This window comes from Apis cerana, linkage group LG5 (assembly GCF_029169275.1).
Source record: "Apis cerana isolate GH-2021 linkage group LG5, AcerK_1.0, whole genome shotgun sequence".
Taxonomy (NCBI): domain Eukaryota; kingdom Metazoa; phylum Arthropoda; class Insecta; order Hymenoptera; family Apidae; genus Apis; species Apis cerana.
In genome coordinates, this window is record NC_083856.1 from 8489952 (window position 1) to 8517096 (window position 27145).

The 27145-nt window shown below is 40.0% G+C and overlaps 2 protein-coding genes and 1 long non-coding RNA gene across 6 annotated transcripts in view; 2 read left to right on the forward strand and 1 right to left on the reverse strand.

Annotated features, from left to right (window-relative positions):
• LOC107994313 (neuroendocrine convertase 2) overlaps window positions 1–3466 on the forward strand; it is a 32361-nt gene extending 28895 nt beyond the window's left edge. Inside the window, exons 11-12 of the mRNA XM_062074872.1 lie at window positions 34–151; window positions 260–3466. Of these exons, the coding sequence (XP_061930856.1) occupies window positions 34–151; window positions 260–424 (283 nt within the window). The 3' untranslated portion in view covers window positions 425–3466. The remainder of the gene's footprint in view (window positions 1–33; window positions 152–259) is intronic.
• A 4348-nt stretch (window positions 3467–7814) lies between these two features.
• Window positions 7815–27145, reverse strand: part of LOC133666093 (uncharacterized) — a 62702-nt gene continuing 43371 nt past the window's right edge. Inside the window, exon 2 of the long non-coding RNA XR_009829709.1 lies at window positions 7815–12352. This is a non-coding gene — a long non-coding RNA (uncharacterized LOC133666093). The remainder of the gene's footprint in view (window positions 12353–27145) is intronic.
• The window catches only part of LOC107994434 (kell blood group glycoprotein homolog), a 64289-nt gene continuing 47969 nt past the window's right edge, over window positions 10826–27145 (forward strand). For all 4 annotated transcript variants that reach the window (XM_062074868.1, XM_062074869.1, XM_062074870.1 and 1 more), the window contains exons 1-3: window positions 10826–10959; window positions 11453–11653; window positions 18514–18733. In XM_062074868.1, the coding sequence (XP_061930852.1) occupies window positions 10957–10959; window positions 11453–11653; window positions 18514–18733 (424 nt within the window). In that variant the 5' untranslated portion in view covers window positions 10826–10956. The remainder of the gene's footprint in view (window positions 10960–11452; window positions 11654–18513; window positions 18734–27145) is intronic.

The following is a 27145-nucleotide window of genomic DNA, read 5'->3' on the forward strand; positions in this document are numbered from 1 at the left end:
TTATAACAAATCGGTTGAATTATTTCTTTTCAGATCGATGATTCTGAGCCGGAGAATAAACGACGACGACCACAGAGACGGTTTCACGAAATGGCCTTTCATGACTACTCATACTTGGGGAGAGTATCCTCAAGGGAATTGGTTGTTGGAGGTATCGAAAGATTCGAAAGAGGAATCGAGTAGTTTCTCTCCTTTTTTCCCCCCTCTCTCGTGAGAAAATCGAGTATTTCAAATATCTTATCGATTAAATTTCGTCCAGGTGAGCTTCAATACTCAAACACCTCAACACGGATGGATCAGAGAGTGGACCCTGATGCTGCACGGCACCAGAGAGCCGCCTTACACCGGGCTTCCGGCAGCGGATCCACATTCGAAATTGGCGATCGTGAAGAAAGCGCACGAGGAACGATCGTCGGCTATGTAACGAACAAGACCACGAAGAAGACCCTAGATACATTCATATCGAGAGATGTTCACGCGTCTACTAGTCTTATTGTTTAAGGATCTCATTTTTACGAGCGACAAGAGAAATATTCGAAGTTGTCGAAGCTGTCTTTTCGTAATAGTTGATTAACCCGTAGTAGAAGAAGAAGAAGAAGAACAAGAAGAAGAAGCTTTATGCACGATGCTCGACAATTCTGATCTTCGGATAATTTCTGTGCAGTTACATTCGAATTTTTGCAGACTGCTGCGTTCTTTACGTACGATTCCTGTGATATCGCGTGCTATTTATTTTTTTCGTACTATTTTTATTTATTTTTTTTTTAGCTATACGGCTATACAGCTTATCGTTTTAATTTTCTCGTTTTTACGATAAATTATATTATTTATATATGATTTAGATAAGAAACGTTGTTGACTTGTTGTCAGAGAAAAATCGTGTTTTTAGTCTCGCATGTCGATAATTCTTCTCGATAATTTTTCTCTATTTAATTTTTAATTTTACTTATGATCATTATACCGCGATTTTCATCCAGCATGAAAATTAATCTCAGAGAAAAACAGAATATAAGCGATTCGCGTTTGCAAATCGTTATTCGCGTGAGCATTCGAGAAACCTATACGAACCTATACAAAGTTTGAAGGGAAACTGACGATTTCAGTTTTATTCCACGCGACAACTCCTATCAATGAATAATAAACAGAGAGAAAGAAGAAGCGAAGGGAAAAAAATATAACGAAAGATATCGCCATCTAAGAAATGCTAACGCCAAAACAGTCTCAGTTGGGAACAATAATCATTCGGAATTATTCTCACAACTCGACGACGAGCCCGTCCGTCTCGTACCAATTTAACCATTGAATTCGTATATAGTTGAGTTTTTAACGCGTGTCGAGTTGGGAGGGGAAATATCAAAACAGAGAGCAGAGGGAAGGGAATAGAATTTGGTGGTAGTCCACGCGTGCCAACGTTTGTGATTCATCGATTTAGAAGATACTTTCAGGAGGAACCGTTACGAAAGTTTCGCGAAAGAGGATACGATGAACTTTTTGTATATCGATTGATATTAGTTCCTTATTATACGAGTGTAAATATATAAACATGCATAGATTTCTCGAGGAATGAAACGTTGCATCGAAGCTTGATCTTTCCAAATTTGCGCAGAGTTTTAAGGGAGGATAGAAAAAGAAATTAACCAAATTATAACAAATCATCATCGATTTAATCTCTACGATTCCAGAAGATTTTCCAACAAAGACAAAGAATTCGAGAAGTAATCGTATGATTCTCTTTTACCAAAAATATCGTAAAAGATTTTGGACACGATTTACGTGTAATATATACGTTCACCGATTCTGACGCGTCACGCGTTTTTTTCTGTCTCTAAGAATTCGTAGCGTGAAACTTTCCCCGAAAAGAATCAGTATTCACCCTTGAACTTACATATCCACGCGTATCCACCATGATCCCTCGAACACGACGCACAATTGTATTTCAGATAATAAGGACGATTTTTTACCAAAATTTGTCGATTCGCGAGCTCACTTGACTCGAAGAAAAGAAAAGAAAAGAAAAAAAAAAGAAAAAAAAAGAGAAAAAAAAACAAATAAATAAAATAAATAAACGACCACGATAAAACACATACATATGTATATGTATAACAGTAGCGAGTCAAAAAGACTTCTCTCCTGCCCCCTCCCCCTCCGATTCAGTATTCAAAATTTGTAAAAAGAAACACGTTGCAAAGGAACGTGTGCGTGTAGAATCAAGAGTGCACGTTTAATTTAATCCACGTTCGCACGCATGGACTATTCGAGGCAATGTTCGATCGATCCACGTGTTCCCTCTTTGATCTCCATATCATATCTCGGTTTGTATCTCTTATCTTATTAAACGAGGGCAAAATTCGAATACGAAACGGATATATATTTATCAAGGGGGTTCCCGAAACTTAGCCTCCCCCCCCTTACGTTTTTCGCTTGCATTGTACTGCTCGCCCTACGTGATCTAATATCATTAGTCCATGCACTTTTGTAAGAAAAGAAAAGAAAAGAAAAAAAATGAGATTGTTCCGCCGGAAATCGTATCCACGAGATGTTCCCCCCGACTTCAGACAGATATTTCGCGGAGATGTAACGAGTAACCGACCGAGATCCGTCGTCAGTATTAGAGGATTGATTGATCGACCGAGGAAACTTCGTTCGAGAAGTTTCCATTTATTGTTATTATTATTATTATTATTTGATTAAGCCCCTTGTCGGGATTAGATTAATTTCACATCTATATTTCGCATATTGCATCGTATAGGAAAGACTCGATGGCGCGATTGGGAATCCAAAACCTCGTGCTTTTCTTCAAGAGTTGCAAGAGGCCTCCCAATTTCGCGGGACGAGAGTCTTTCGCGAGAATAACGTTCCAATATATTTACACGATCTCCGCGTGTGCCCGAGAGCCACTTTCGTTTATCCTAGAAAGAATACATGTATTTTTCAGCAAATTGATCGATTGACGCGTAGAATGAGACTAATCGAGAGAGAGAGAGAGAGAGAATAATTTGGAAATTGGTTTCGCTGTTGTGAATGAGCGAGCGAATTTTTAGCGAGAAATATGGAAGGATACTTGGCCCGTGCTCGCCGCGCTGCATATTAATTATATTCTACTCGAAGAATTTTAGATTTCTCGATCTTGCGAATGGGAGGAAAGCGAGGGGATAAAGAGATTGGGTAAAAGGGGGATAGAAAGAAGAGTGTGTTATAGGAAATAGAGAAAGAGAGAGAAAGAGAAAAAAATATATATATATATATATATAAAAAGAAAAGATAAAGACGTGTAGATATTCTAGATACTAGATATTCTAGATATTCGGGGAGATTTGCGCATTAAACATTGAGAGAAAGAAGAAAAAAAAGAAAAAAATCAAGAGAAAATATACATATTATATATATATATAGTTGAAGTGAATTTAATCAACCTTATTCTGTACGTGATGTACGTGGATGAATAAAATCTTTATTTTTTGGCCTGCATCGTTTTTATATGCTGTACCTGCGATCCATTCACGTCACCGCCTCCCCTTCGAAGCTGATCGATTTATAAATAATTACCCATCACGTTATGTCGAGTAATGTCTTTCTATTCTTTTTTTGTCAAATAAATTTCGGACAAAGGCGAACGATCGAATTATCAAGGAAGAAGGAAGGAAACGGTCGAAAATGGACGATTTTATTTTTTATCTCGCCACCACCCCGTCAAATCGACGACGAATACCATAAGCAAAATAAGATTGGGTAAAGAAGGATAATACATTCTAATTATATTAGGACTAAATAGATGTTTCATATCAACGTAGTAAAGCTTCGTACTAAAACAGTTTCTTTACGGCTTCGTTCAGATCCATATCGATTTGTTTCATTCTTTTACAAATTCTTCCGGTTCTTCTTTGTTACGTACTCTTTTTCATATTCTTGGAAAACCGCTTGATCGAACGAAAATTACTGTTTTCTTCCCTTCTGTACTAAAAAATGCAGATTCGTTTAAAAAAATAAAAACTCTCCCAGAATTATTTTATTTTATTTGTACAAATTGTCAGTTTAGTTAGAACAGTTATCGCTCTGCGTATCCATTTTCAAAAGAGTCTCTCAATTTTATCTATTCTTTATTACATAGAATTACATTCAGAAGAAAGATCAAGAAATATTCTATATATCCGTTTCGAATAATTAAAACGAATAATTGAGCGTACATACCTGAGTGAAATTCATCAAACGTAGTGGAATTATTTTAAACACGTTACCGTGAACATCTATAGAAATTTGCATCGTAGAGGGAATAATATCGAGAGAGAGAAAGAGATAGGGTTAAATCTGAAAGCAGGGATGTGTCGCATAACGAAGTTAAAATTTCCATACATCACGCTTCGCTGGTAACGCGTTTAGCGTATTTTATTGGGCCGATGGAGGAAATACAAAGCAATCGACCGTCGAAAAACGGATCAGTTGTACAAAGAACGAATATCACGAGTCATTTGAACATTGCCCTTTTGTCTTTTTTCTTTTTTTCTCTCTCTTCGAACGAATAATCCTCATCGGGATGAAGGAACGTTATCTCGTTGCCTTCGTTCAAATCGAACTTTCAACCATTATATCGCGATGAAACAATGAAAAAGAAATCGTTGAAATTTGAAATCTCATTTTCGATGAGAGGAAAAAAAACGATTTGTCTATAAACTATAATATAAAAAGCGAAGTAATTTATTAATAATAACGAAAGAGAGAGAGAGAGAGAGAAGAAAAAAAAGAAAAACATCGATGACTCTGAAACATCGTCGAACTCGGAGCCGAGATGGAATATTTTAATGGATTGTTTGCTCTCGATGTCGCGACGACATCCACCCTTTTTTTCCTCCCTACTTGCGTTTTTCTTTTTTTTCCCCCCTCCCTTTTTCGAAATCGATAGTTAAAACACGATTCAGCCCTGACCTGAAAATAATTTTCACTTGTTTCAATCGTGCTCCAATTACCGGTAGGAAAACAGAGTTCCGTTGGAACCGTTGTTTAAGAAGATGGGATACGAATGGTTACGATTCCTATTCGCGGTTTCCTCCTTTCTCCTTTCTCCACGCCAAGAATGGAATGGCTCGCTATCTTTCTTTTTTCCCTCCCTCCCCCTCGTTTTCAGTGTTCACAGGGTTGACAGATTGGCGATCGATCAGTGTAATTAACTTCGTTCCGTTCGAGGTACGGAGCACTGCCAATTTGCATAATTGGGCCGGCGTTGTTAAAACGTTATTTACGCGGGTTTCATAAATTCAAGCGAGGCCTTCCGCGATTAACTCTTCGCTGTGTGTTTTATATATATATATATATACGACGATTTCTTTCCTCCTATGAGGAGATACGAAACGGGAGGAGAAGTGTTTAAAATTTCAAGCCTCCGAGTAACGAGACCTTTTCACATAGGAGCGATGCAAATGAAAAAACTTCATCGTTCATCGATGATACACATTGCGGTGCATTAAACGTAACAAAGTTGCGTGTTTCTCTTTTTCCTCCCACGTTGCATTACGCAGATCCAATGATTAAGTCAGTTCACAGGATCGATTTGAAGATATTGATGGAACAAGCACATCGAGAGCAATTTAGCAGATAATTATTCGTAACGCGATTTCGCAATGCTCGTACTAGTTCCCTGCAGGATCAGGATAACGAAAGAGAAAGAGAAGGGCATAGAATGGGATCATTGGAATATCGGAACATCATCACATGGAATATTTGCATCATCTCAGATTGATGATATATACGAATATTAAAAGTAAGTACTTCGAATCTAGCTATTTATAAAGATTAAATAAGCCGTTTCTATATTCGTTCTTTGCGATTCTACGTTGCAATCTGTGCACGCAGCCTAACGTTTATCATCGCATCTGGGGATTGTCGAAGGCGGTAAATGTCAACTGGGGAGCGAAATTTCGAACTCGTTCTTATGGAGGGGGGATTCACCTTTGTTATTTCGAGAGTTTTTATTCGATGATCGCATGCTCGTGGTTATATATTTCGATGCTTGTATCGCGAGATCTTGGCCGACGTGTTAATCAAGCCTTCGAGGGTCGGCCGAATTTGTTTCGAGCTTTTGACGCGATATCGCCGACTCTTCCGGCGGCGTGGACCTGGATATAACGTTATCCATCGATTTTATACGAATTCATGGATGGATTTAACGAAGTGACGTCAGTTCATCTCGCTCGTGGCGTTCTTTGAAATAATTTGGTATAAACTTCAGCTTGTCCCCCCACTTCGATACACGCATCCAAGGTTTTTAATTGCTCGTGCATAGGCGTCTCGACGAGGCTGAAGTTTCTTATTAGAAGTAGTTTATTCGAATTTTAATTTTTCGTTGAAAAATCTACTCGAGAAATAGAGAAAACCGTGAAGTCCGTTCTTTGTTTTATCTCAATCGGTTGCCAAGATAAAAGGACTCGAAAGGAATTATATAATTGTGTAAAATATAATTGAAAAATATATTTACAGTCTATTTAATTCGTAAATTATATCAATAAAAAAGTTAGACTTCAAAGGGGATATTTAATCAATTCTCAAACTCGATTTTCCATACATTTATCTAACGTTAACGATCGAGAAAAACGTTTCGTCTTCCTTTCAATCAATCATCTCTCCGCAGGATTAATCGAATAAACGTACAACAACGATTCTTCCAAAGAGTGAAAAAAAGAAAAAAGGAAGCGAGAGAGATTCGATCTATCTAACAACTTTATTTCGTATTATCTTCACGGGGAGAGAATCCATTATACTTCTTCAGCCTGGCTGACAAAGTTTCCGCGGCGGGCGAAACGAACGCACTCCGAGTTTTCCCACTGCCTCTGACTCTCACTGACTCTCCTAACGTTTGAATATCGAGGGCTTGCGCGTTACGAGCACGAGCTTCTGATATCGGAGAGGGAAGAAGAAGAGGGAGGAAGAGAGAAGAGGGTTCGAAATAATATCGGGGTAAATTATCGCGATAAATAAATCGATACATCGATACATCGTCTACCAATGCTCGATGCTCGAATAAGGAAAAAAGGAAGAAGGGGAAAAAAGCGAAAAGAAGAAGAAAGAAGAGGAAAAACAGACGAGAAAAACGCACGATAATTATAAAGATGTACACATGAGAAATAAGAAATGGAATGGGAAGGATCGGGGTGAAACTAGAGAAGGACGAGCGAAGAGAGAGGGAGAGAAGGGGCTTCGAGATAGAGAGGGAGAAATGGAATGGAGGAGGGAGGTGGGCGAAGCGTGTGTGCGGGAGAGAGAGGCGGTACGGTGGTTGAGTCCGGCCCGACAGTCCGCGTGTTACCCCCAGCCGTAAAGCAGGGCCGCGTTTTCTCGACTTCCGGTTATCTCGTGCCAGCCTAGACGCAGAAACAGTTTCCGAAGAGGAGTTTCGGGAGATACGAGCGAACCCGCGCTTCGATCATTCGTCCGTTTCGTTCCCCCGCGGGCGGAATCTAGTGAACCGGAAGTGAACAACTCGGCAAAGTGAAATCTTCGAAATAGGGGAATAATATAAAAACGATCTGATCCCAAGGGTTTGACAACATTTTTTGGATTTCGTAAAGGTGAGTCGATCGATCGTTCCTCTCTTTCTCTCTCTTTCTCTCTTAATGGAGCGAAGATAACAATGGCGAGAATAGAAAATTGATGATAATCGGTTAATTTTTAATCCCGTTCCGTGGAGTAAAAACGAGTGAATCCTGGTCGATCAGGATTCTTTATCTATAAACGAGTTAAGAGATTTAAAAGAAGAAAAAAAGGGGGGAAATAGGGGAGAGTTATTTTCTTAAAGTCGAGAGTGATAAAAGTAAGACTTTGGTAGATTTATAATTGAAGCGGTTAAGTTTATTTGAAAATTGAATCGGAAAGTTTCGTACGATAAATCTATTTTCTAAAGTGACACGGATATCAGACAGTTACACAAAAACACCGTTTTGAATCCTAATCTAAAAATTTCAAGATTAAAGAAAGATTAATCGCAGGAACTTTCGTGCAAGACACCGGTTTGCATTTTCGTTAATGAGGCTGTTAACGAGCTGAATCAGCACGAGACTCGCGTAACTGTTTACGTGTAATGTTTGACATTCTTCCTCCTACCACGGCGCATCGTCAAACTTGCTCCCGTAGTTCTCGCGATTTTATCACCCCAGACGCGAGAAAAACAATAGTTCTTCTTCGTCTTCTTTCGAAAACGATCACACCACGCATCCCAATTCTTCCTCTTTTATTCCTCGACACGATATATATATAAATTTCTCGAAAGAAGAAGAAACCGATCCTCGACATCGATCCTTCCTGAGAGTTTCGAGCTTCGAATTCATCCGCGCACGGATAAACGCGGATAAACGCAGGAATATACCCTAAAAATATCGAAGAGATTTCGCGCCGATTCGATTAACCCAAGGTTAACTTTTTCTCGATTCGAGACGCATCTCGAACAGAAGCGAGCGACAATTTCCGAAATCCCCCTTCCGCTCGAAAAGTTTTAGTGGCCGCGCGCAAACATTTCGCCGAGATCGACCGTTCTCGGTTCATGCATTCCAATCGATTCGAATCCATCCGAGAGAAACTTTGGAAAAGAAAGAAAAACACGCGAGACATTCTCGCGAGATAACGCGACAGAGAGAGAGGGAGAGAGAGGGAGAAAATGGGACGAGGAAGAGATAGATGTTTCTGTCCGGTTCTTCTCTGGATTTACGTTTCGTCCCTCGATCCAGCTTTCCCTTTCGCCCCCACCAGTTCGTTTACATTTTTCTTTTCGCCACCGCAACCCCCTCAGGCCTCGATCACGTACTCCATTGACTGGAAAATGTGATCTCCCATCGGCCCTGAATATTTTTAACCCGATGCAAAAAATAATCGGCGAATATATCACTCGCTTACGTGTTACTCCTATGAATAAACCCTCCTGCGACGACGCGTCTGCTGCGCTTGTTTTCATCAATTTCGACGGCGGTGATCGGCCCAGTTCACTCGTGCGCCATCGTAAATCTTGGTTAGAATTATTATCGGCCCGGTATATAAATCTTTATTAATCGATCGATCGATCGATCGGTTTTTATCCCTTATCGTTTCTTTATGACGTTTGCGCTTCGAAAATACCGATGCCAATAATAATTTTCCCTTCACCTCCGTGAATTTCCCGACGAAATAATTCTCTCAAAGGTGAAAAAGAAAAATTCATTTTTTTTTCAGCTTCGGTTAGAATTTTCGAAACTTTCGAAAGACGGATCGGTTATTTTATTCTGAGTAATATTTCGAGCGGCGAAGCAAGTAATCGAATGAAATAAATAAGAAAGACGTGCATGTTTTTTTCCCTCCTTTCGAAACGAAAAATCTGTCTCTGTGAATGACGTCAGTTTCACGTCAAGGGGACGTGCACCGTGCTTTTCTTATTATTATTAGACGAGCTTTCGATAAAAAATTGTTTATCATTCGCGAAGAAACGGTTTCGTAATACCGATGAATTTGAGAAGCGAAGAGAGATAAGATTGAAATTTTTATTAATCCCGCTGCATTTTTCCCCGTTTCTCGAACGAATATTATTGCTTTAGAACTTTTGATAGAAAGAAAAATCAGACATTTCTTCGCGATATCTGTCTACACGTGATTCGACTAACGGAATTATTCGCTGAGCAGATAGGATTGTTGCACAAGACAATAAGAAAAAGCTGTCGATTCGATTCGATTTGCAAATTTCAAGTAAAAAACAAAAAAAAAAAAAAGAAAAGAAAAAGAGAGAAGAAAAAGATTGTTGAACTATCGTCGGATAAACAAGTGGATCGAGATCCAAACTTTTTATCAAGATATTCTTGGCCGATTACTTCGTTTTGATCGTTTGTTGGGGTTTTTTTTGGGGAAGGAGAGAAGAAACGGTTTGGATGGAACGGTGCGTTTTGCCGCGACAAAGAAATGCGCATAAATTAGAAATCCCACGGTGGAAACAGCTTGGAAGTAATCCAGATTAAACCGAGGCTTCTCGTGAAGGCGATTTAGTAGACTCTAAGATCGCTTTTCATGATACGGAGAACGACTTAATTCGTGCGTAACCTTGGCTTTTATAAATCTCGCTTTATCTACATCCGAGTCCCTACCACTTATTCTGAATTTCTTTTGCGCCACCTTCCGACCAATGAGTCACGGCGGAAGTGGGCCGGGATTAAACGCCGACTTATTATTACAATCGCGTGTGTATTCGACGAAACGTGATCGAACGATAGAATCCGCGCACGAAACTACGATTTAAATCTAATTTGCGCTAGATATTTCCAATATCCATCCCCCTCTCTCCCCCCTCTTTGCGAAGCCACGAGTTTTCACAGAGATTCTGCGGGACGAGGCAAGCGTCACGCACGTTCCATCGAATTATCGCGAGAAAGAAACGAATTTTACGGAAATATAACGCGTTTCCTCCTTCAACTCGACGACAAATTCCTTTCTTCCGAATTCTCGCGATTCGAAAAACGATCCATCGTGAAAAATATTCGACCGACAACTGTCGGAAAATTCTTTCAAAGCGAAAGAGAGAGAGAAAAAAGGAAGAATTAATTTCTCGATTAATTTTTCCCACAGATTTCTCTGGCGATAGACTAGAAAGATGCAGGAGCGGAAGGGAGGGCGGTGGATCCGGTCGGTGGTTTGATCCATCGATCGGCGGCGAGGGAGGGCGGCTGGAGAAGTTTTGGCGGGCTTTGAAGAGCTAAGGGAGTTCCGCGGGACCCGGCAAATGTGGCTTTGTGCACGGTGAGCCGGGGTTACGGGGGCCGTGGGGCCCGTGGGGGCGGGGGTAGATCCCGTGGCGAGGCAAGCGTGAGGCTACCCCTGAGTCCTCGCACTCTGTGCGCCCCTGGGGCCGGAGGTGGCGCACATGTGCACGTACAGGGGGGGGCTGGACCCGGTGGAACCGCGGCTGGAACCGGAAATAATCCTGGCACCGAGGAGGGATCCGGCCTTCCGGACGAGCCAATGGTGAGTGTTTCTTTCTTATTTATTCCATCCAATTAATTTTCTCCTCCTCTCCTCCTTTAGTTTTCACCCCTTATCACCCCGACCACGTCTTAACGTCTAATCCTCGACTGGCACAGTGTTGACGTTCCATTTTCCTCGACATTCCTTTTCCATCCCACCTGTGTTTTCCCTTTAAACGATTTTCTTTACTAATAAAGAGGATTCCTTCCAAGAGGAGTCTTCCCCGTATTAAAGCAATTCCAACCTTCTCTTCTCAACCTCTCTTCTTCGCGCTTTTCTCTTCGGTGCACTCGCGAAAATCGTTAACAAGACGACGCGTCGCACGGATTTTATCGACAGAAACGTCGAGAAAAATAACAATCACCGCTTGATTTTGATATTTATCTATCGAATCACACGGTGAAACGATCGAAGGAACGATATACGTATCGAACGTTCCTTCCTTTTTTTTTCAAGGAACGATACATTCATTCGATTATTGAAATGTGCGTAGGTGCACGTGGAGAGGGCCGCGCAGCAAGGTACCTGGATATGCTGCGTGCCATGTTACTGGCTCAGACGAAGTAAGGCCGTGCACAAGGCGCTGCTCACGTTCGCGATGCTGCTCGTCACCAGCCTGCTCGTCACCAGTCCTGTCCTCTTCCTCATCACCACGCTGCCCGAGGGAGAGCAACCGCGTGAATGCCTGCCGTTGGTGAGCGACAACTGTTCTCTTTAACCCTCCTCCCCCAACGATTGTTTCCACGAACCCACGCGAGACCTCTTCACCTTTTCAACGCCGTTTCCGTGCTCCTTCCCTCTTTGTCCCTTTCCCTTTCTCACCTTTGTTCGAATTAGGATGTCGCGAGTTATTCTCTAGCTCAAAAGTTGCGGTGTTTTTTTTTTCTTTTTTCTCTTTCTTTTTTCCGCGAATTTTGCCAACGTTACACGAGTATTCTGTATCTATTGTAAAGGGGAAGGGAGAAAGGGTAGTTGATTACGGAACACTGGTTTCAGTCTTTTCATCCATGGATCGTGTTATGCGGGGTTGGTTGGATGTTGTTTAAATGAAAACTGCGCTTTTGGAGCATCGTATCATATCCTGGAAGGAATGGGAGTGTTTCGAGGTCGAAAGGGAGAGAGATCGGCGTTTATTTATCTGTCCAATCTCTTCTTTCGAAACGCCGAAAAATAAGATTTAGACAGAAATTCTTGAATGTGATATTTCTGTCTAACCGGTGTAGAGAGAGATCCGGTGTAAAATCTCGTAAAACCGAAGTTGGATCGTAAAGCGATGCGTCTTCTGAAATATGGCTCCCTTCGAACGTTAAAATATCGTTGCCTGTTCCGTTCTTTTCAGCGTCGCATCGATTCCTCGCTTCCTTTGTCGCAACCCGAGTTTCGCCTTTTATTCCTACGGACACACATTATTATTATTATATTATTCGTTGTATTAATTCCTCTCTAAATTAACGTTATTGTAGATCCATAATTTCATACATGAAATGAATTTCGATTCTTCGTAATTATCGTGCTTCAGGATTGAACCAAGCAAACGATTACACTTTCACAGGTTAAACAATTGTTTTCTCCCCTTCAAATCTTCTTAAAAAAAATATTTTTGGCAAAATATAGATCTAATTTTTTTAATTGTTGCGAATAAGAATTAGTTAGCAGCAGTGTAACAGGTTTTGTCCATGACAACAGTCACCCCTTCGAAGTATTATATCGAAACATGTACATGGCAAAGATGTTAGAGACGTGTCACGAGTGGGAATCTCTGGAAATTTTCGTCTCGGCGATCAACGGTGAAGGAGAGTTTCGCGTGAAAAAAAAAAGAAAGAAAAAGAAAGAGAATGAAAGAAAATTCCCAAAGCCGATTTTTCACTTCCTCACGCTTCCTTACTCGTTTCCTCGAGATGAGTTCGAGGAACGTTTGCCAGATATAAATACGAGAGAACGAATATTTCACAGTCGTTGATTCGCTCGAGACGATTTAACTTCTCCGGATTTCTTATTTTTTTCGTGAAGCGTAAGGGTAAGCAACTCTGTTGGGAGTAAAATCTTCTCTCCCAGTTATTGAGAGGTGAATTCAGGGGATTTTGTGAAATGTTATTAGGAAATATGTACACTTTAAAGAGAGGATTCTCGAGATTAAATAAGATACTTGTTTCAAGAATAAAATTCCCCCTTCCCCGTTATCGAGAAATAAAATAAAGCTTTCACAGTTATTTCTCGACAGCAAGTTTAACATTTTACTTTGAGCATTAACGAATAAAGTAATATTAACACAAGCCAAGAGTGCGAGTATAGCGATGACGTTCGAGAATCGAGAGTTCTCGAGGATTATTTTTACTTTGAGAACAATATTGGCCAATATCATCGATATTAGGAAAAATTCTCTCTCGAGATTTTATTTTATCATTTTGCTACCTTAAGATGTTACTCTCTTGACTGAATCCTCGTAAGGAAATTTCCTCCGATTCTTTCGATTTCCACGTTGATGCGTGTATCGGAATGCGAAACATAGGGGAAACTTTTGCCATCGATAGGGGAGAACGCGATGTAAATCTCAATTGGATTTCACGCGATCGCTGGAAACCTTCAACGAGGCTAAACGCGTTGCATCCGATGTTATTCTCGCACAAATAATAGCCGTATAATTGGTATCAGTTCGCAGTTATCCCTATAAGGTTTCCCAATTAACATTAAGCAAGTCTATAATTCAGTTAAAGATCCTTGAATACGACGATAATTCGTAATTCGATATACACCTCAGTCCTCAGATTCTGTATAAAATCCCGTTTCGAATTCATTTCGAATTTATCCGAGTTTCTGAATTTAAAAAAAAAAAATAAAAAATAAAGGAACGAAAAAATTTCGATACAATCTCATTTAACGAGAAATAATTCGTTCATACAAGTACGGAGAGTACCGTAATTAGAACCGAGCTATTGAAAATTTCTCACAGTTTTCACAGTCAACATTAATCTTACTTTATTATTTACGTTGCGTGCTCGTGGTCGGCAAATAAAAAAAAAAAAAAAAAATATTCGCAGGCGATTCGACGGTCGATCAAAGCGAAACGTGTTTGCGAATTCGAGAAAAGGGGGTTAAAGGCCGGTGAGTATAATCGTTAACGGTGGGATCGATCGATTGTCTCGCGGAGTGGCGAGAATAAACTGTGAAACATAAAAATAGATCGCATCGAGCGGGCGGCCTCTTCGAAGGAAATTTATTAATTCCAGTGGCGAGGTATTATTGGCGGAGGGGAGGAAAAAAGAAAGGTTGCAAGGTCTTAAAATTGGCCGAATTATTTTTCCCTCTACTCTATTCGGATAAATTGTGGGCGAGGGGGATGAAAAGCAGGGGAGGAACGACGTGGATAATGATAGACCGTGGAAACAGGAATCGAAATTCGAGTTTGAATTTCGACGCCTCGACGACGGTGTATAATTATCATTAACGTCCTATCCAAAATTTCAAGGATAATAACGTTTATCAATTGCGGTTTAATTATCACAGAGACTCCTCTGGTTGCTTTGTAATCAACCTCGCATTCGCCAAATACACGATTAAATTAAATTTCAAGTTAATGCGGTGATATCCGCGAGGAAGGTTTTTAGAGAATTTTATTTTACGCGCATTCATTCGATGCTGCGTTCAACGAAAGCGGGCCAACCAATTTTCCTTAACCGGATATCGATTCAAATTTTTAAAACAGCTCCTCGAAATTGCGCAAAAAAGGATTGCTCTTATTATTATTATTTCGAAATTTATCTTCTCGAATTCCTCGAGTTTTCCCCATTTCAAAATTGGAAACTTGCAAAACTGGTTAACAATTTTATTTTCGCTCGAAATCAAATTTTTATCCTCTTGGGTGTGAAACCTAAGTCGATATTCGAGACTTATCCAACCCATCGACCGGAATCGGCCAATTTTGAAATATCGAACGTACATCGAATCACGTACGAATTTTCGTTCGATCCTTCTTCGGAATCGTTGAACATCCATTTCGAGGGATTATTAACAGGGAAGAAAAGCGTGGGGATAATCCGTGATCAATTAACCGGTTCTTTTCGGCCGCGTCTTCCCTCGGCTTCAGCCTGTTAATAAGTTTGCAGTAATTACAGCTGCAAGGGGTAGTTAGTGGGATTCGAAGCAGATTGCCGCTCGAATATTCCGGATGTAGTTAAGGGATTGGTTATATCGATGTAATATACCGCTCGCGTTTCCTCCATCTTAAGCCGTGTCTCTTAATTGCCTTAAGTTCTCCGTGTCGAATATATCGTTCGTTTGCCACCATAATGGGGCGAGGGGGGAGGGAGAGAGAGAGAAAAAAGGAGAAAAGTTTTTAGCAGGAAAGAGAGTTGGAATATTTTTAATCTCTAAAAAAGAACGTGTAGGGATATTAACTTTATAAATATTAAATACGTGTATTAAACGAAAGATATGCGTAATGACGTATTGTAATTTATATAATTATGCGGAATATAACGTGAAACATATATAGTATATATATATATATTTGCACGAAAATCCGCAATGTAATTATCATATTACGTTATTCTGACATTGAATAAAGTAATATGGAAGAATTATGGCAATCGAATCGCAATATATATATTTATACTTATAACGTCTTTAGTCACGATGAATATATATATATATTCGTAAAACGCATGTTATTCGAGAAATTATTAAAATTGCTAAAACTTATAAATTGTTGAACAATTGTAATATGTACGCACATAAAACATGAAATATTTATTTTACAAAGATTGCGATTATTTGAAGAAGAGTAGATCCTGACGCCATTTTCGCAGCAAGATATGCATGTATGCAATGCGTGAAATATTCACGGAGTTTTCCCCCCGGCCGTCCTTTTTCGAAACGTTCGTCAAACGATCGAGACGGGTACGAGGATTAGGCGGGATGCGGCGAAAAGATCGAATACATTCGATTTATTCGACATTGGATATTCAGCGTCGACGACAAACGATGGATTCGAATGCTATTCCCGTGGAGGATTCGCCAAGTTCGACCACGGGTCGTTAGAGAGAGGGTTGTACGCGCGAAGCCATACTATGCGGTAAGGTTTCGAGGCAAAATGTCAACCCTACGCGAGGTCAGGGTTTCACCCTTCATCCTGACCTTTATCTTTCAACCTCGGACACTTTTGACCCCTCAATCCCTCTATCTAAGGGCTCCCCCCCATCTTCCTTCCAACTTTCTTTCTTCGTTTCGTCTAACATTTTCATTGTGAAAATGGAAATCGGCACGAAGAGATGCGTTTCCAGTAGAAGAAGATGTATTTCTCGATTTCTGCGTGTAAATAGCCCGTTATTTATACGCGGATCGATGTGCTGTTTTGAAAGTTAATTGGGTGTGCGAATTGCAACATGGAGAGATCCGCTGTGTGAGAAAACGCGAAGAAAAGAGATAATTCTATTTTATTCTTATATAGATAGATTCAGTTAATCAAAAAGGAAAATTAGAAAAATTAGTCGAGCAATAAGAATTATAATTGCTTTTGTTCAATATTCACGGTAACAACTCGTTCAAAACTTTCACGAAGAAATAAGAATATTCTTCTGTCGTGGAAATAGAAGTATTAGAAATTCGTATTGACGCGCACCGTCAAAGACGTGCCAAACTTTCTCACTCGCATTCTCCACGCCATTTGCCACGCTTCCTTACGCGTAACCGAACTTCAATCCCGAGAAATTCTCCTCGCATACTTGCGATCTTCCCCCCTTTAAGCCCATACGTTCCGAATCGAGACGAAGATAAATTATTATCCACCTTATGGCGGAACAGAGATCCTTGCGCGCCGTCCAAGTACGATGGATCACGAGCAGGCCGTGGAATACGAAATTGAAAAGTTTTTCGGGCTTTTCCTAATTTTATTCCATTTAAGCCGAATTCGTTTTCGTATCGAAAACCGCCAAAGAAGCTGTTTCCTTTGCTGCGCCGGGGCGTAGCAACCTCCTCTTCGAGACCTCCTTTCCTTTTTCGGGGGGTTAAAGAATTCGAAATTCACGGGCGACTTGGCGAAGAATTTCGGAAAGCTTGAAATCTTTGAATCGCGAAAGCTGGGTCATTTAGGCGGATGCTTACTCAGTCTTGAAGAATTTTCATCAGAGAATATTTTCGTGTAAAGGAATATATATATGTGTGTGTACGAATATGGAGAAATATAGCTGGTTTGGGGGAGAGAGGGGAAATCGAATGAAGTACAGATAGCTAATATATAACGCAGATTCTATGACGAGAATTGGACGATTTGTACGCATAGATTTTCTTGTGAAATGATAAGGATTCGTGCGTCGTCTCGATATTCGATTTAGATTTTGATTCTTCTACTTTTTCATCCCGAGACGAGTGAAAAATTCTCTGAGAACTGGATCGAATTGGTTAATTTCACGCAACCGCATCCGACTTGAAGGGGGGTGAGGCATGATCGTTGGTGAAAGGATCATCATCCGTCTTTGTCAAGAAAAGAGGCGCATCCAGGGGCGTCCAGGATGAGAGGCAATTGATGACAATGAGAATCGTAGACGTATAGTTGCGCAGCCCCCCCTTTCGTTAGGCCCCTCAAATTTTTAGGTTAACTCTTTGGACAGGTTTCACAGGATATGATTCGATTCTTCGCTTCCTCCTCCTCCTTTTTCCTTTATTTATCTTCGCCGGGTTCGCGTCAAACCATTCGTCTTTTTCAAGAAAGACGTATCATTTCGCTTCGCGAGTGCTCCCCCGACGCATTAAGGAAGAAAGGCATGTGATCTTTATATCTGAAGACGAATCGAACGAGTTTTTCCTTTTTTCTTTTTTCCATCCAATCGCAGAAATAAAAGAAGACCCGAAGTTGCATCGCTTTAAATTATATCTATCCGATAGATCCCCCAATAGAATTCGTCGTACGTTTTTTTCTTCTTCTTAAATTTCTCCGCTCTTTCTTTCTTCGAAGATAAGAATAAATGGGAGAAAATTTTACTCGCTCTCCTCAATCGGCACGGCGTGATCTGTATACACGCGTGAAATATTACACGCGATATTAGACCAGGAGGTCGTGGAAAATGGACAAATAAAGCGGCGTGTCCGTTTCAATTACACTTCCCTCCCACTTACGTATCGTATCGCGCCAAATAAATTAAATTAGAAAAGAGGGAACAGCGGTGTTCCTACGCGATAAAAATTTTACGAGGGAACATTTGAACCGTGCACCGCACGTAAGAAACGTATCCTTGACCTCTTGCATTAGCAAAATGATTCTCAACGTTATTTCTCAAACTTTATTCCCCATTTCTTTCATCCTCATTATTGCACCCGCCTCGCCTTCACCTTCGCGCGATTATCTCCCCCTTTGTGCAATATAATATATATATATATATATCCCTCGTCTAATTTCTTTTGTATCGATCAACGACCTATATAAGACTCGAGAATCGTTCCTTCTAATCCTCCTGGATTAAGTTGGAGGCTAACAATATGAAAAAAAAAAAAAAAAGTAAAAAAGAATGAAAAAGTCGAAGAAGAAGAGGAAGAGAAAATATGGGACGATTTTGATTGCAGGACGAGGCCTGTATCAGGGAGAGGGATGGCCAGGAGGGTTTGTGCGACTCGAAAGCCTGCGAGGAAGCCTCGAAGCGGATGGTGGCGTTCATGAGGAAGGGGATGGATCCTTGCAAGGACTTTTATCAGTTCGCGTGCGGCGGTATTCGCGATCAGCAGCCGTATCAACCTAGCTCGAGCTTCAACATGCTCCAGGCGAAGGTTGACGATCATCTTCACAGTGAGTGAACCCATTCTCCGTTCTTTCCTCCGTTTTTCTTCTTTTTCTTTTTTCTTTTTTTTTTTTCCATTAAGACACTCTTGGAAAGTTATTCGAGAACTCTGTTTGCGAACCTCTTTTCCGAACGAAGGAAAATAGTTACGTGAATATATATATATATATATGTGTGTTATACATATATCCATCCACGTTTAAGATAATAATAATAATAATGATGATACTTGTTTTTGTTAACGAGCTTTCACGAGCTTGTTTACGTTAACTTACAATTAAGAAGAAAAGAAAAGATTAGGAGTAAATTATTTAGTTGGTAAATGGAACGGAAGAGTTTTAGAATTGTGGATGAAATTTAAGATAAACTAGTGATATTATATCGCAAACATTTTTACAAGTTAATAAGTTGCAGAAGAATCGCGATCATTTCAGTTTTACGTAAAAATATTACGAAAATTATTTTACCACGTTTCGTTCGTTCGTTTAATCGAGGCTCGATCGATAAAACCAAAATTTGAATGTCGAAATTAATTTCTTGCCAATTAATTGAAGAAAAAAGAAAAAAGGAAAAAGAGAAGGGAAGCTTTTCCACCAAGTTTCAACCCGAGCACTCGAGGAAGGGATAATTGATTCAGAAGCGTGGGCAAATTTTCCCTCCGTCATTTAAACTTTCAATTAACCAAACGCTCAGGAGCGTATTCGAAACGAAAGTTTCTGATCGCGTCGCCCCTTTCCCCCCTCCTGCTTTGAAATCAATTCGCATCATCATCGCGAAAACTCTTCACGGACGCATCCTCCGCCATTCTCCATCGTTCGATTAAGTTTCAATCAATACTTTTCGTTCAATCCATTCGCGGCCTTACCTTGATCGGTTCCTCTCGCGCCCCTTATTTATACTCACGGGGGATGTTTAGAAATTTCCTCGCTTCCCCGCCTTTTCAACCCCCTCCTATCCAATCGTATCTCTTCTTGGATCTCTTCTTACGTAATCTGTTGTCTCAACTATTCTATTTTTTTTTATGGCTTCCACCACGAGAGGGGGGAAGTTAATCGAACGAGTTTCGAGAGAGGGTTGAAAAGTTGAACGTGTTTAAATTTATCGATATTATCGGAGAGAAAAGAATCTGTTTGGATTGGTATAAAATCTAGTCCACGATTATTCTCGATTCTTAAGAAAGTATTTTGGGATGGTTACTCATCGAGCGTAACGATGAGTTCGTTATGCGAGTTTGATATTTGGAAGGTATAAAAAAAATTAAAATTCTCTCGAGATCTAAGTCTCTATTTCCATTAGGCGATCGTTTCCAAATCCGATCGAATATTTAAAAGCAGAATATTAAAATACTTTCGAGATGAAATTTCGCCCCAGAAATAAAGGATTGTCCGTTGGGGGGATTAAAAATATTTTAAGTATTCTACGCTACGAAATTAAAATCAATTCCCCGGGCGTGTTATTAAAATACGTCCCGAATCAATTCCTTTCGATTCGCGTTATCGTCGAAAATTCGCGAGTTAAACGAGACGAATTATCGAGATTCCAATACATATTTCGCGGCGAGTACGTGCGAGTAAACAGAAGACAGAAGAATCGGGGGGAATATGTAGGTCATACGCGATTAAAAGAGCTGGACGTGCATACGTCACGATGCGCTGACGTAGGGGATGAAAAACAACCCCTGCCGCGTGTCCATCCTGACGAAACATTGTGGAAAAAAGTCGAATTGTTTCGCTCGTGCAACAATTGCGCTCAGATAATAATTTCATCCGAAATTTTGAGAACCAGCTTCGAAAATTTATCCATGGACTACGACTCGACTTTCAACGACCAGATAGCGACATTACGTTTACGCGCATCTTTCGCCATATTTCCTAAGAATTTTCGCTGCTTTACTTGGAAAGCTCGTAAATCTCTGAGTTGTTGAAATTTTTATTCCTCTGTTAAATGTTGAGGAGATTAAAGAAAATGTTCGATGTTCGAGCAAGTAACGTTTGAACGAAAGGATAAAACGATATTTGTACATATAAAGATAAAAGAAACGACACCACTGCGACGCTTTCGTTATTTCGATAAATAATTTTCCATCTTTCAGTAGGTCGTTTAGAATTTTTGGTTGAAGGTTTTCTCTCTTTAAAGAAAGAGAATCCGCTTCCCTAAACTCGAAGGGTGTGCTTTCCTCCCCGTTTTGGATGAAAGAGGGAGAAAAAGGTCGGCGGAAATGAAGATTTACAGGGACGGAGAGAGTCTATGAAAAAAAGACGCGGCGTGCTCAAAGAATGACACATGGACGTTCCGCGTAATAATTCATCGCTTCTCCTGCTCATTTTTTTTCGCGCGAACGAAGCACTCATTCGAGCTTGTAAATCTTTCTCCGTCCAGCATACGTGCTCGAATGGAGATCTCAACGCGAAAGAAGGGATCATCCCATTGTGTGTTTTTCGATACGACTTCGTCTTCTTTTTTTTTTTCTTTCTTTTCCTTTTTTTATCTCGAAAGCGAAACGAATATACCAGATACATTTATGAAATTGTTCTCGACCGAAAAACGTCTCTCCGAGAATAGAAACACTTGGACTCGCTCGTCACGCGACTATTTTCTCCTCGTTCTCACTTATCATTTTTTATTTCGACCAGAGAGAGAAATGTCTCATCCGACGGGGGACGAAAAAAAGGACGGAAGAGCGGAATCCAGACGAGAAAGTTTGACAAGAGTTTAAAAATCAACCTCTTTGTCCCGTAGTTGGCGCCACCGTTTCTTCCAAATTTCTTATCAATCTCCTTTGGCTCTCGTTTTGGAAACACGAGACTTTTTTTCATCTCGATCCCTGTTGCCAGGAATCAATCGTTGAATGAATCGTGTCGGGTCGAGGATTCCTTTGGCCAAATTTTTTCCCCCGGGGATTGTCCTCGATGTTTTTGTGCAAAACACTTTAATCTTGAAGATTTTTACACAAGATGCGTCTCTTCTCCAGACTCTTTGGAATAACATTTTACGTATGCCGATCGATCGTTTGAATTTAAAATGTTTCTTAACAGAGAGCTACTTCTATATAAATATTTATCCTTTCTCCGTTTGTGCACGTCGAATAAGATTCTGCTCCAAACATAGAGAAACATTTCGATCGTTGGTTAATTATTTATAATCGAATTATAAATTTAAATACATTAAATACACTTACTATAATAAGCATCTTTCGAGTCTTTTATTTTGAATAAGCGAATGAATAACGGAAAAGTGTTAGAAAGAAATTCTTCCATCACGATGGAAACCTGTATCAGTTCGAAATCGGCTGATCGTCTCGTACGTATCTTTGTTCCCGGAATATTGGCGAAGCCTTAGTGCCTTATTCTGAATTTACGTAAGAACAAAGAAGAGTTACAAACTTGATTAATCCAACCTGCTTAATGGATCAAGCTCGGTTCCGTTAAGCTAGAATCACGTCGAAGGTTCCTCCATAATCGATTCAATTCTACGATTTTGCATACGCATCGTGAAATCTAAACATCGCAGAGATCGATCAACCGCACATTTTTCGCGCATTTAGATTCGACACGAGTGTGCACGTATATATATAGAAATTTCCTATTCCATTTTTTATTCTACGTTTTCAAAATTTCATTCATGAACGTATATCAAAAATTCATTATTCTTTCGTTACAAAATCCTTTTAGAGATAATCTTACGGCGTGTATCAACGTTTCACAACTCTTGTAGTCTCTATCGAATAATCCGTTTCGAATTGCGATACCGTATGCACAATCAAAGGAGAATAGTGTTTTCCTTTTGCTTCGTTTTAGAGTAAGACACGGTTCGCTTAATCCGCCATTGTTCTTGTCTCAGCCGCGAAAATTTAAACGAGGCCGCAAGCGGTTCGTTTCCCCCTTTATCTGGAGGAGAGACGTATTGATTAAGCGGGAAAGTTGGTTTCGTATTTCACATCGGTAGATTCAACCAAGATACGCGGCAATACACTTTGACCGCTAATTCGATAATCTCTCAATCTCAAAGCGAAATTAGCTTTATCGTATCGGCGATCTATTTCAACGTGTACAATGGACAACACAGTGTTTTCGCTTTTTGCTTTTCGAACGTAAATAAATCGATGTTCGTTTGTTCCTTGGTCGGTCGATGCGCGCCATTGTGAGCATAAGATTTATCACACTTTACGTATTATGCTCGACGTATGGGTTTATCGACATACTTGCGTCCGTTCCGTACGAACAAACACACGTTTTAAAGCAGAATATTTTTAGAAGTTTGTATTATTGTATACGCATATCATTTTCTTGCTCGTCCATCGAACAAGTTATTTCAGTTTGAATTTATTATTCAAGCATGTTACAGGTATATATGTATAAATAAAAATTATTGTATATTAAAAAGTTATTTCTTCTAAATTTGATACATTAAATTATCATAATTTCGTTGTTCGAAAGAAAGAAAAGTGGAAAGAAAAATGAGAAATTTTAACAGCAAATAAAGGAGGATTCTTTGGGAGAAGATTTTTCACGAAATCATTGTTTGTTTGTACGTTGAAAAGTATAGTTGGAACGGAGAGAAATTGAAGTTTTCCCTGCAATATTGCCTTCTATATAAAATTTCGTTGTTAATCCAGAATGCAAATCGCAAGTAGGTCTTAAATGGAATTCGAGTCGCCTAGTTACTATTTCGTGGAAGTTTTGTTTATAACCGCAACAGCGACTCGACTAGAATTTCTGGGTAAATTCAGACTTTATAAGTTCGCGTTATCGAGAATCTCGAGCAATGAGATAATAAAAAATATCGAGACTCTCCCCTTTCCCCTTCTCTTCTTATGCAATTCTAACTATTTACCAAGTCTATCCATTTCCATAAATAGAACGTCGCCACGCTGCAGTTTCGAAGCTGGTGAAAATCGGGATACAATTTCTTTCTTATTATTTTCGAAACAAGAAAGAAACTGATAATATTCCTTCGCGAACACATTAATCTTTCGATCTTTTCCTAACATTTGATCAAATTATTTCGTCTAAACGATTTTGCATCAAATTTCGATCTGTAAAATGAAAATTCGCGCAATAATCGAACCTACTTCGTGGGAATATGGAAAAGGTCAAGGTCGTTAAAAATTCATCCCCTAAAGTACAGAGATCCATTTACGAATCACCTTGTAGAAAATTTGGCAGCGCGATTACTCTTCTACTTTGGCCAATGCGCAAAACTGTCTGGCATCCACTTTCCAAATTCGGAAGAAAGCCAAACGTGTTTGATCGGGAAGAGAATTATTCTTAGGCGACGATCAGGAGCCAACCAGATCGCCTCCCTCGAACGGCCTAGTCAGACAGAATTCCTTCAATTGGTACCCTCTCGTTCGAAATGATTTTCGAAAACATCGTTTCGTTTTCAGACGAATCTCGAGCAGTTTCGATCGATAAATTTCTTCTCCACCACGATAAGGAAAATTGCCCTCTCCACCCAGAGATTCCATCCTCCCTTTCCTCGATAGAGTTGTGTTTTATCTGGCGTCGCGAACACCATCGATTTTCATTTCCTCGATTCACGCTGTTTTATTTTTTCGCGTGACTCGACCGGCAACAGTTTGGTCGAGTAACGATTCCAGCTGATATTTCGACAGGAAGAAGATAGATCGAAGCCGATCCTTGGGAAACGTGGCGACGATTAATTTCACCGACGATAAATTTTCGTAAAAAGCTCCATTTCCATTTAAACCGATTAAACCATCGTAACTTTGGCGATAAATTTTACTATTGCAACATATCGTACCAACGTTTGGATAATTCAATTTCTGCAGTTCACCCTTTACTTTCCATTAATTTCGATCGCCCGTTCGTAGAATTTTATAAATCGGGAAAAAGTCGCGAATCGGTTTGGATACGTTTGTGCTGGTCGAATAATTCGAGATTCGTTTCGAAACGATTTGAAAGCTGGACCCATCGGCCATGTATAAAAGCTTTCAATTTTTAGCGAGATACGTTGACCGTTCTTCTCTTTCGACTCAAATCGAACGTCAATGAAGTATTCAAAAAGGAAATATTTAGAGAAACGATACAATCAACGAAATTTGCGATGAATATCGGTAAAGATGTCGGTAATGATATCATAAAAATATAATATACCATGATTCTCCAACATTTATGTAAAGATTTCTTATAAATATACATATACATGTGTATAAGAAGCAAATAAGAAACTCTTTCGACAATAATAATAATAATAAAAACCTCAAACTTTGAATTCCACTTTTTACCGTATCAAATACTCAACAACCTTCGGAGATTCGAGAGGCCAATAAATAGAAACATTAATTCCACGAAATACTCGAGTGGAGGAAATTGACCATGTCAAGTAGGATGGAACACGACCTCGAAACCAGTCCAAAGACGGGGACCGTCCAAACTCATGCGTCACGGGGGGAATATCCTTGCCGGGATGTTGTTCGCAAATTGTGGTCGACATGTGTGTAGTCCCGGTCAAGGAATTGGCCGACGCCAGGCCAGATATCTCCAATTCCGCCTCTGTTTGTCGACGCGTGGACGCGTTATTAATGGCACGTAACCGATATCAATTCCCTTGAAATCGGGCGATCCGTTTCGATCACGACTCGCAAGCAAGAGTAATTCACCCTCGATTGGTATTCACCATTGGGGATTCGATGTATCGATTCGTTGATAATGATAATAAAAAAAAGGAAAAAAAGATGGATCGATATTTTATTGGGGATACGGGGAATCGTTTTTCGGTGTGGAATTTTTGTTTTTTGGTCGATGAAAAGATACACGATTGATGCGGGGGATGAAAGGAAGACGGAGGATACGGATAGTCGATGATGGATGCATTTTTGCTTTGTTGATGAGAAAAGATGATCGATAGGAATTGCCAATGATGATGATACACCATGGAATTTTCGCTTTGTTAACGAAAAGATAGATCGACAAGAAAGGGATGATCGATAACGGAATTTTTGCCTCGGCTATTTCAGAGACAATAAAACGGAAGATTCTGCGTTTTTTTACTTTTCCTTTCTCCACGCTCGTTGTTTCGAATCGAAGCACCATTGCAAAACCATTGCATTATTTGAAATTGCGTATAACGAGAGCGAAGAGTTTTCGAAATCGACGTAATCTTCTTCGCCCTCGTTCGAATTAATCTTCGTATCGAGATGGCCTCCGACGTCGGACCAGAGAAGATTCTATCGACTGGAACAAGATACTACAATCGCCACAATTATCATCTCTCTAAACGGTGGAAATCGAAATTTCCATCGCGAATCAATTTTTGCCTCGAACGCGATGAGAGATAATTGATCTTTAATCGGCTATTAACTATCAAAGAAATTCGTAATAAAGAGACGCAAGATTATCGAGTCGATCTCGGCAAATTTGCGTTCAACCGGCGTTTAATATCTACTTTTCTTTTCCACGGAAATGCATTACCTCGTCCGGCTATTATGCTCGCATTTAACCTGAAATACGCATCGACTTTTCCCAACGATGTAACACCGTATTGCTCGTAAAAAAAATTCCGTATTATGCACGTCGAGAGAAGAGATACCAAACCAGAATTGCAAATCCAACAAGAAATTTCAAATCGTTTAAATCGTTTCCTTTTAATCCGGTTCTAAAATCTTTCTTGTAAAAAAAAAAAAAAGGAGAAAGAAAAAGTCGTAATGGTCTGGAAACTGTCGTCTTCGTTTCGAAAACTTCTTCTTCCGCCGAAATCTTCATTCGAGAAGAGGGAGAAAAAGTCAGAAAAAGAGACTCTTCGGGATTGAATATTCACTCCCGCGTTTAACAGTTTTTCGAGCAACGTCTTAACGACCATTCGATCCCGTGGAAACTTTCATTTTTCCCCTCCTCCACGAAAAACAGAGAAACCCAGTCCAGGCCGAATCTTTTTCGATTCGCGTGGTTAAAAATAATCGCAGAGGAGAAAAGTAAAAAAAAAAAAAAGCGAGCAGAATCGTAGCAAGTATCTATAGAAGGGAAGGATGAATTGAAGGGAGGAGAAAGTGAAAAACGCACATGTGTCGACAAAAGCTGGCCTCCTCCCGCTACTGGTTTCTCCTCTTGCTGCAAAGAGAGGCTGCACTAGGCCGAAATTTCGAGTTTCCATTTAACCGCGGGAAAGCATGTGAGGACAAAGGCAGGAAAGGGTAGGCGAACGAAAAGTGGAAACGAAGGAAGGGAGTGCAGACTTCCGCTGCTACTTTCGAGTTTCGCCTCGAAACGCGTGTAACGAGTTTCCGTATATAACGATTCGAACCGCTCCCCTTTTCACTTCCCTTCTTTCTGTACTGGATTCCATATAATTAACTTGGAATCGTCTGGAATTAGTTTGAACGCCTCAGTTTCACCAGTTTTCCCTTCTTGTCAACTGCTGTCGTTAGATAAAGAAATAACGCCGCTCGTTTGCCGAGGAAT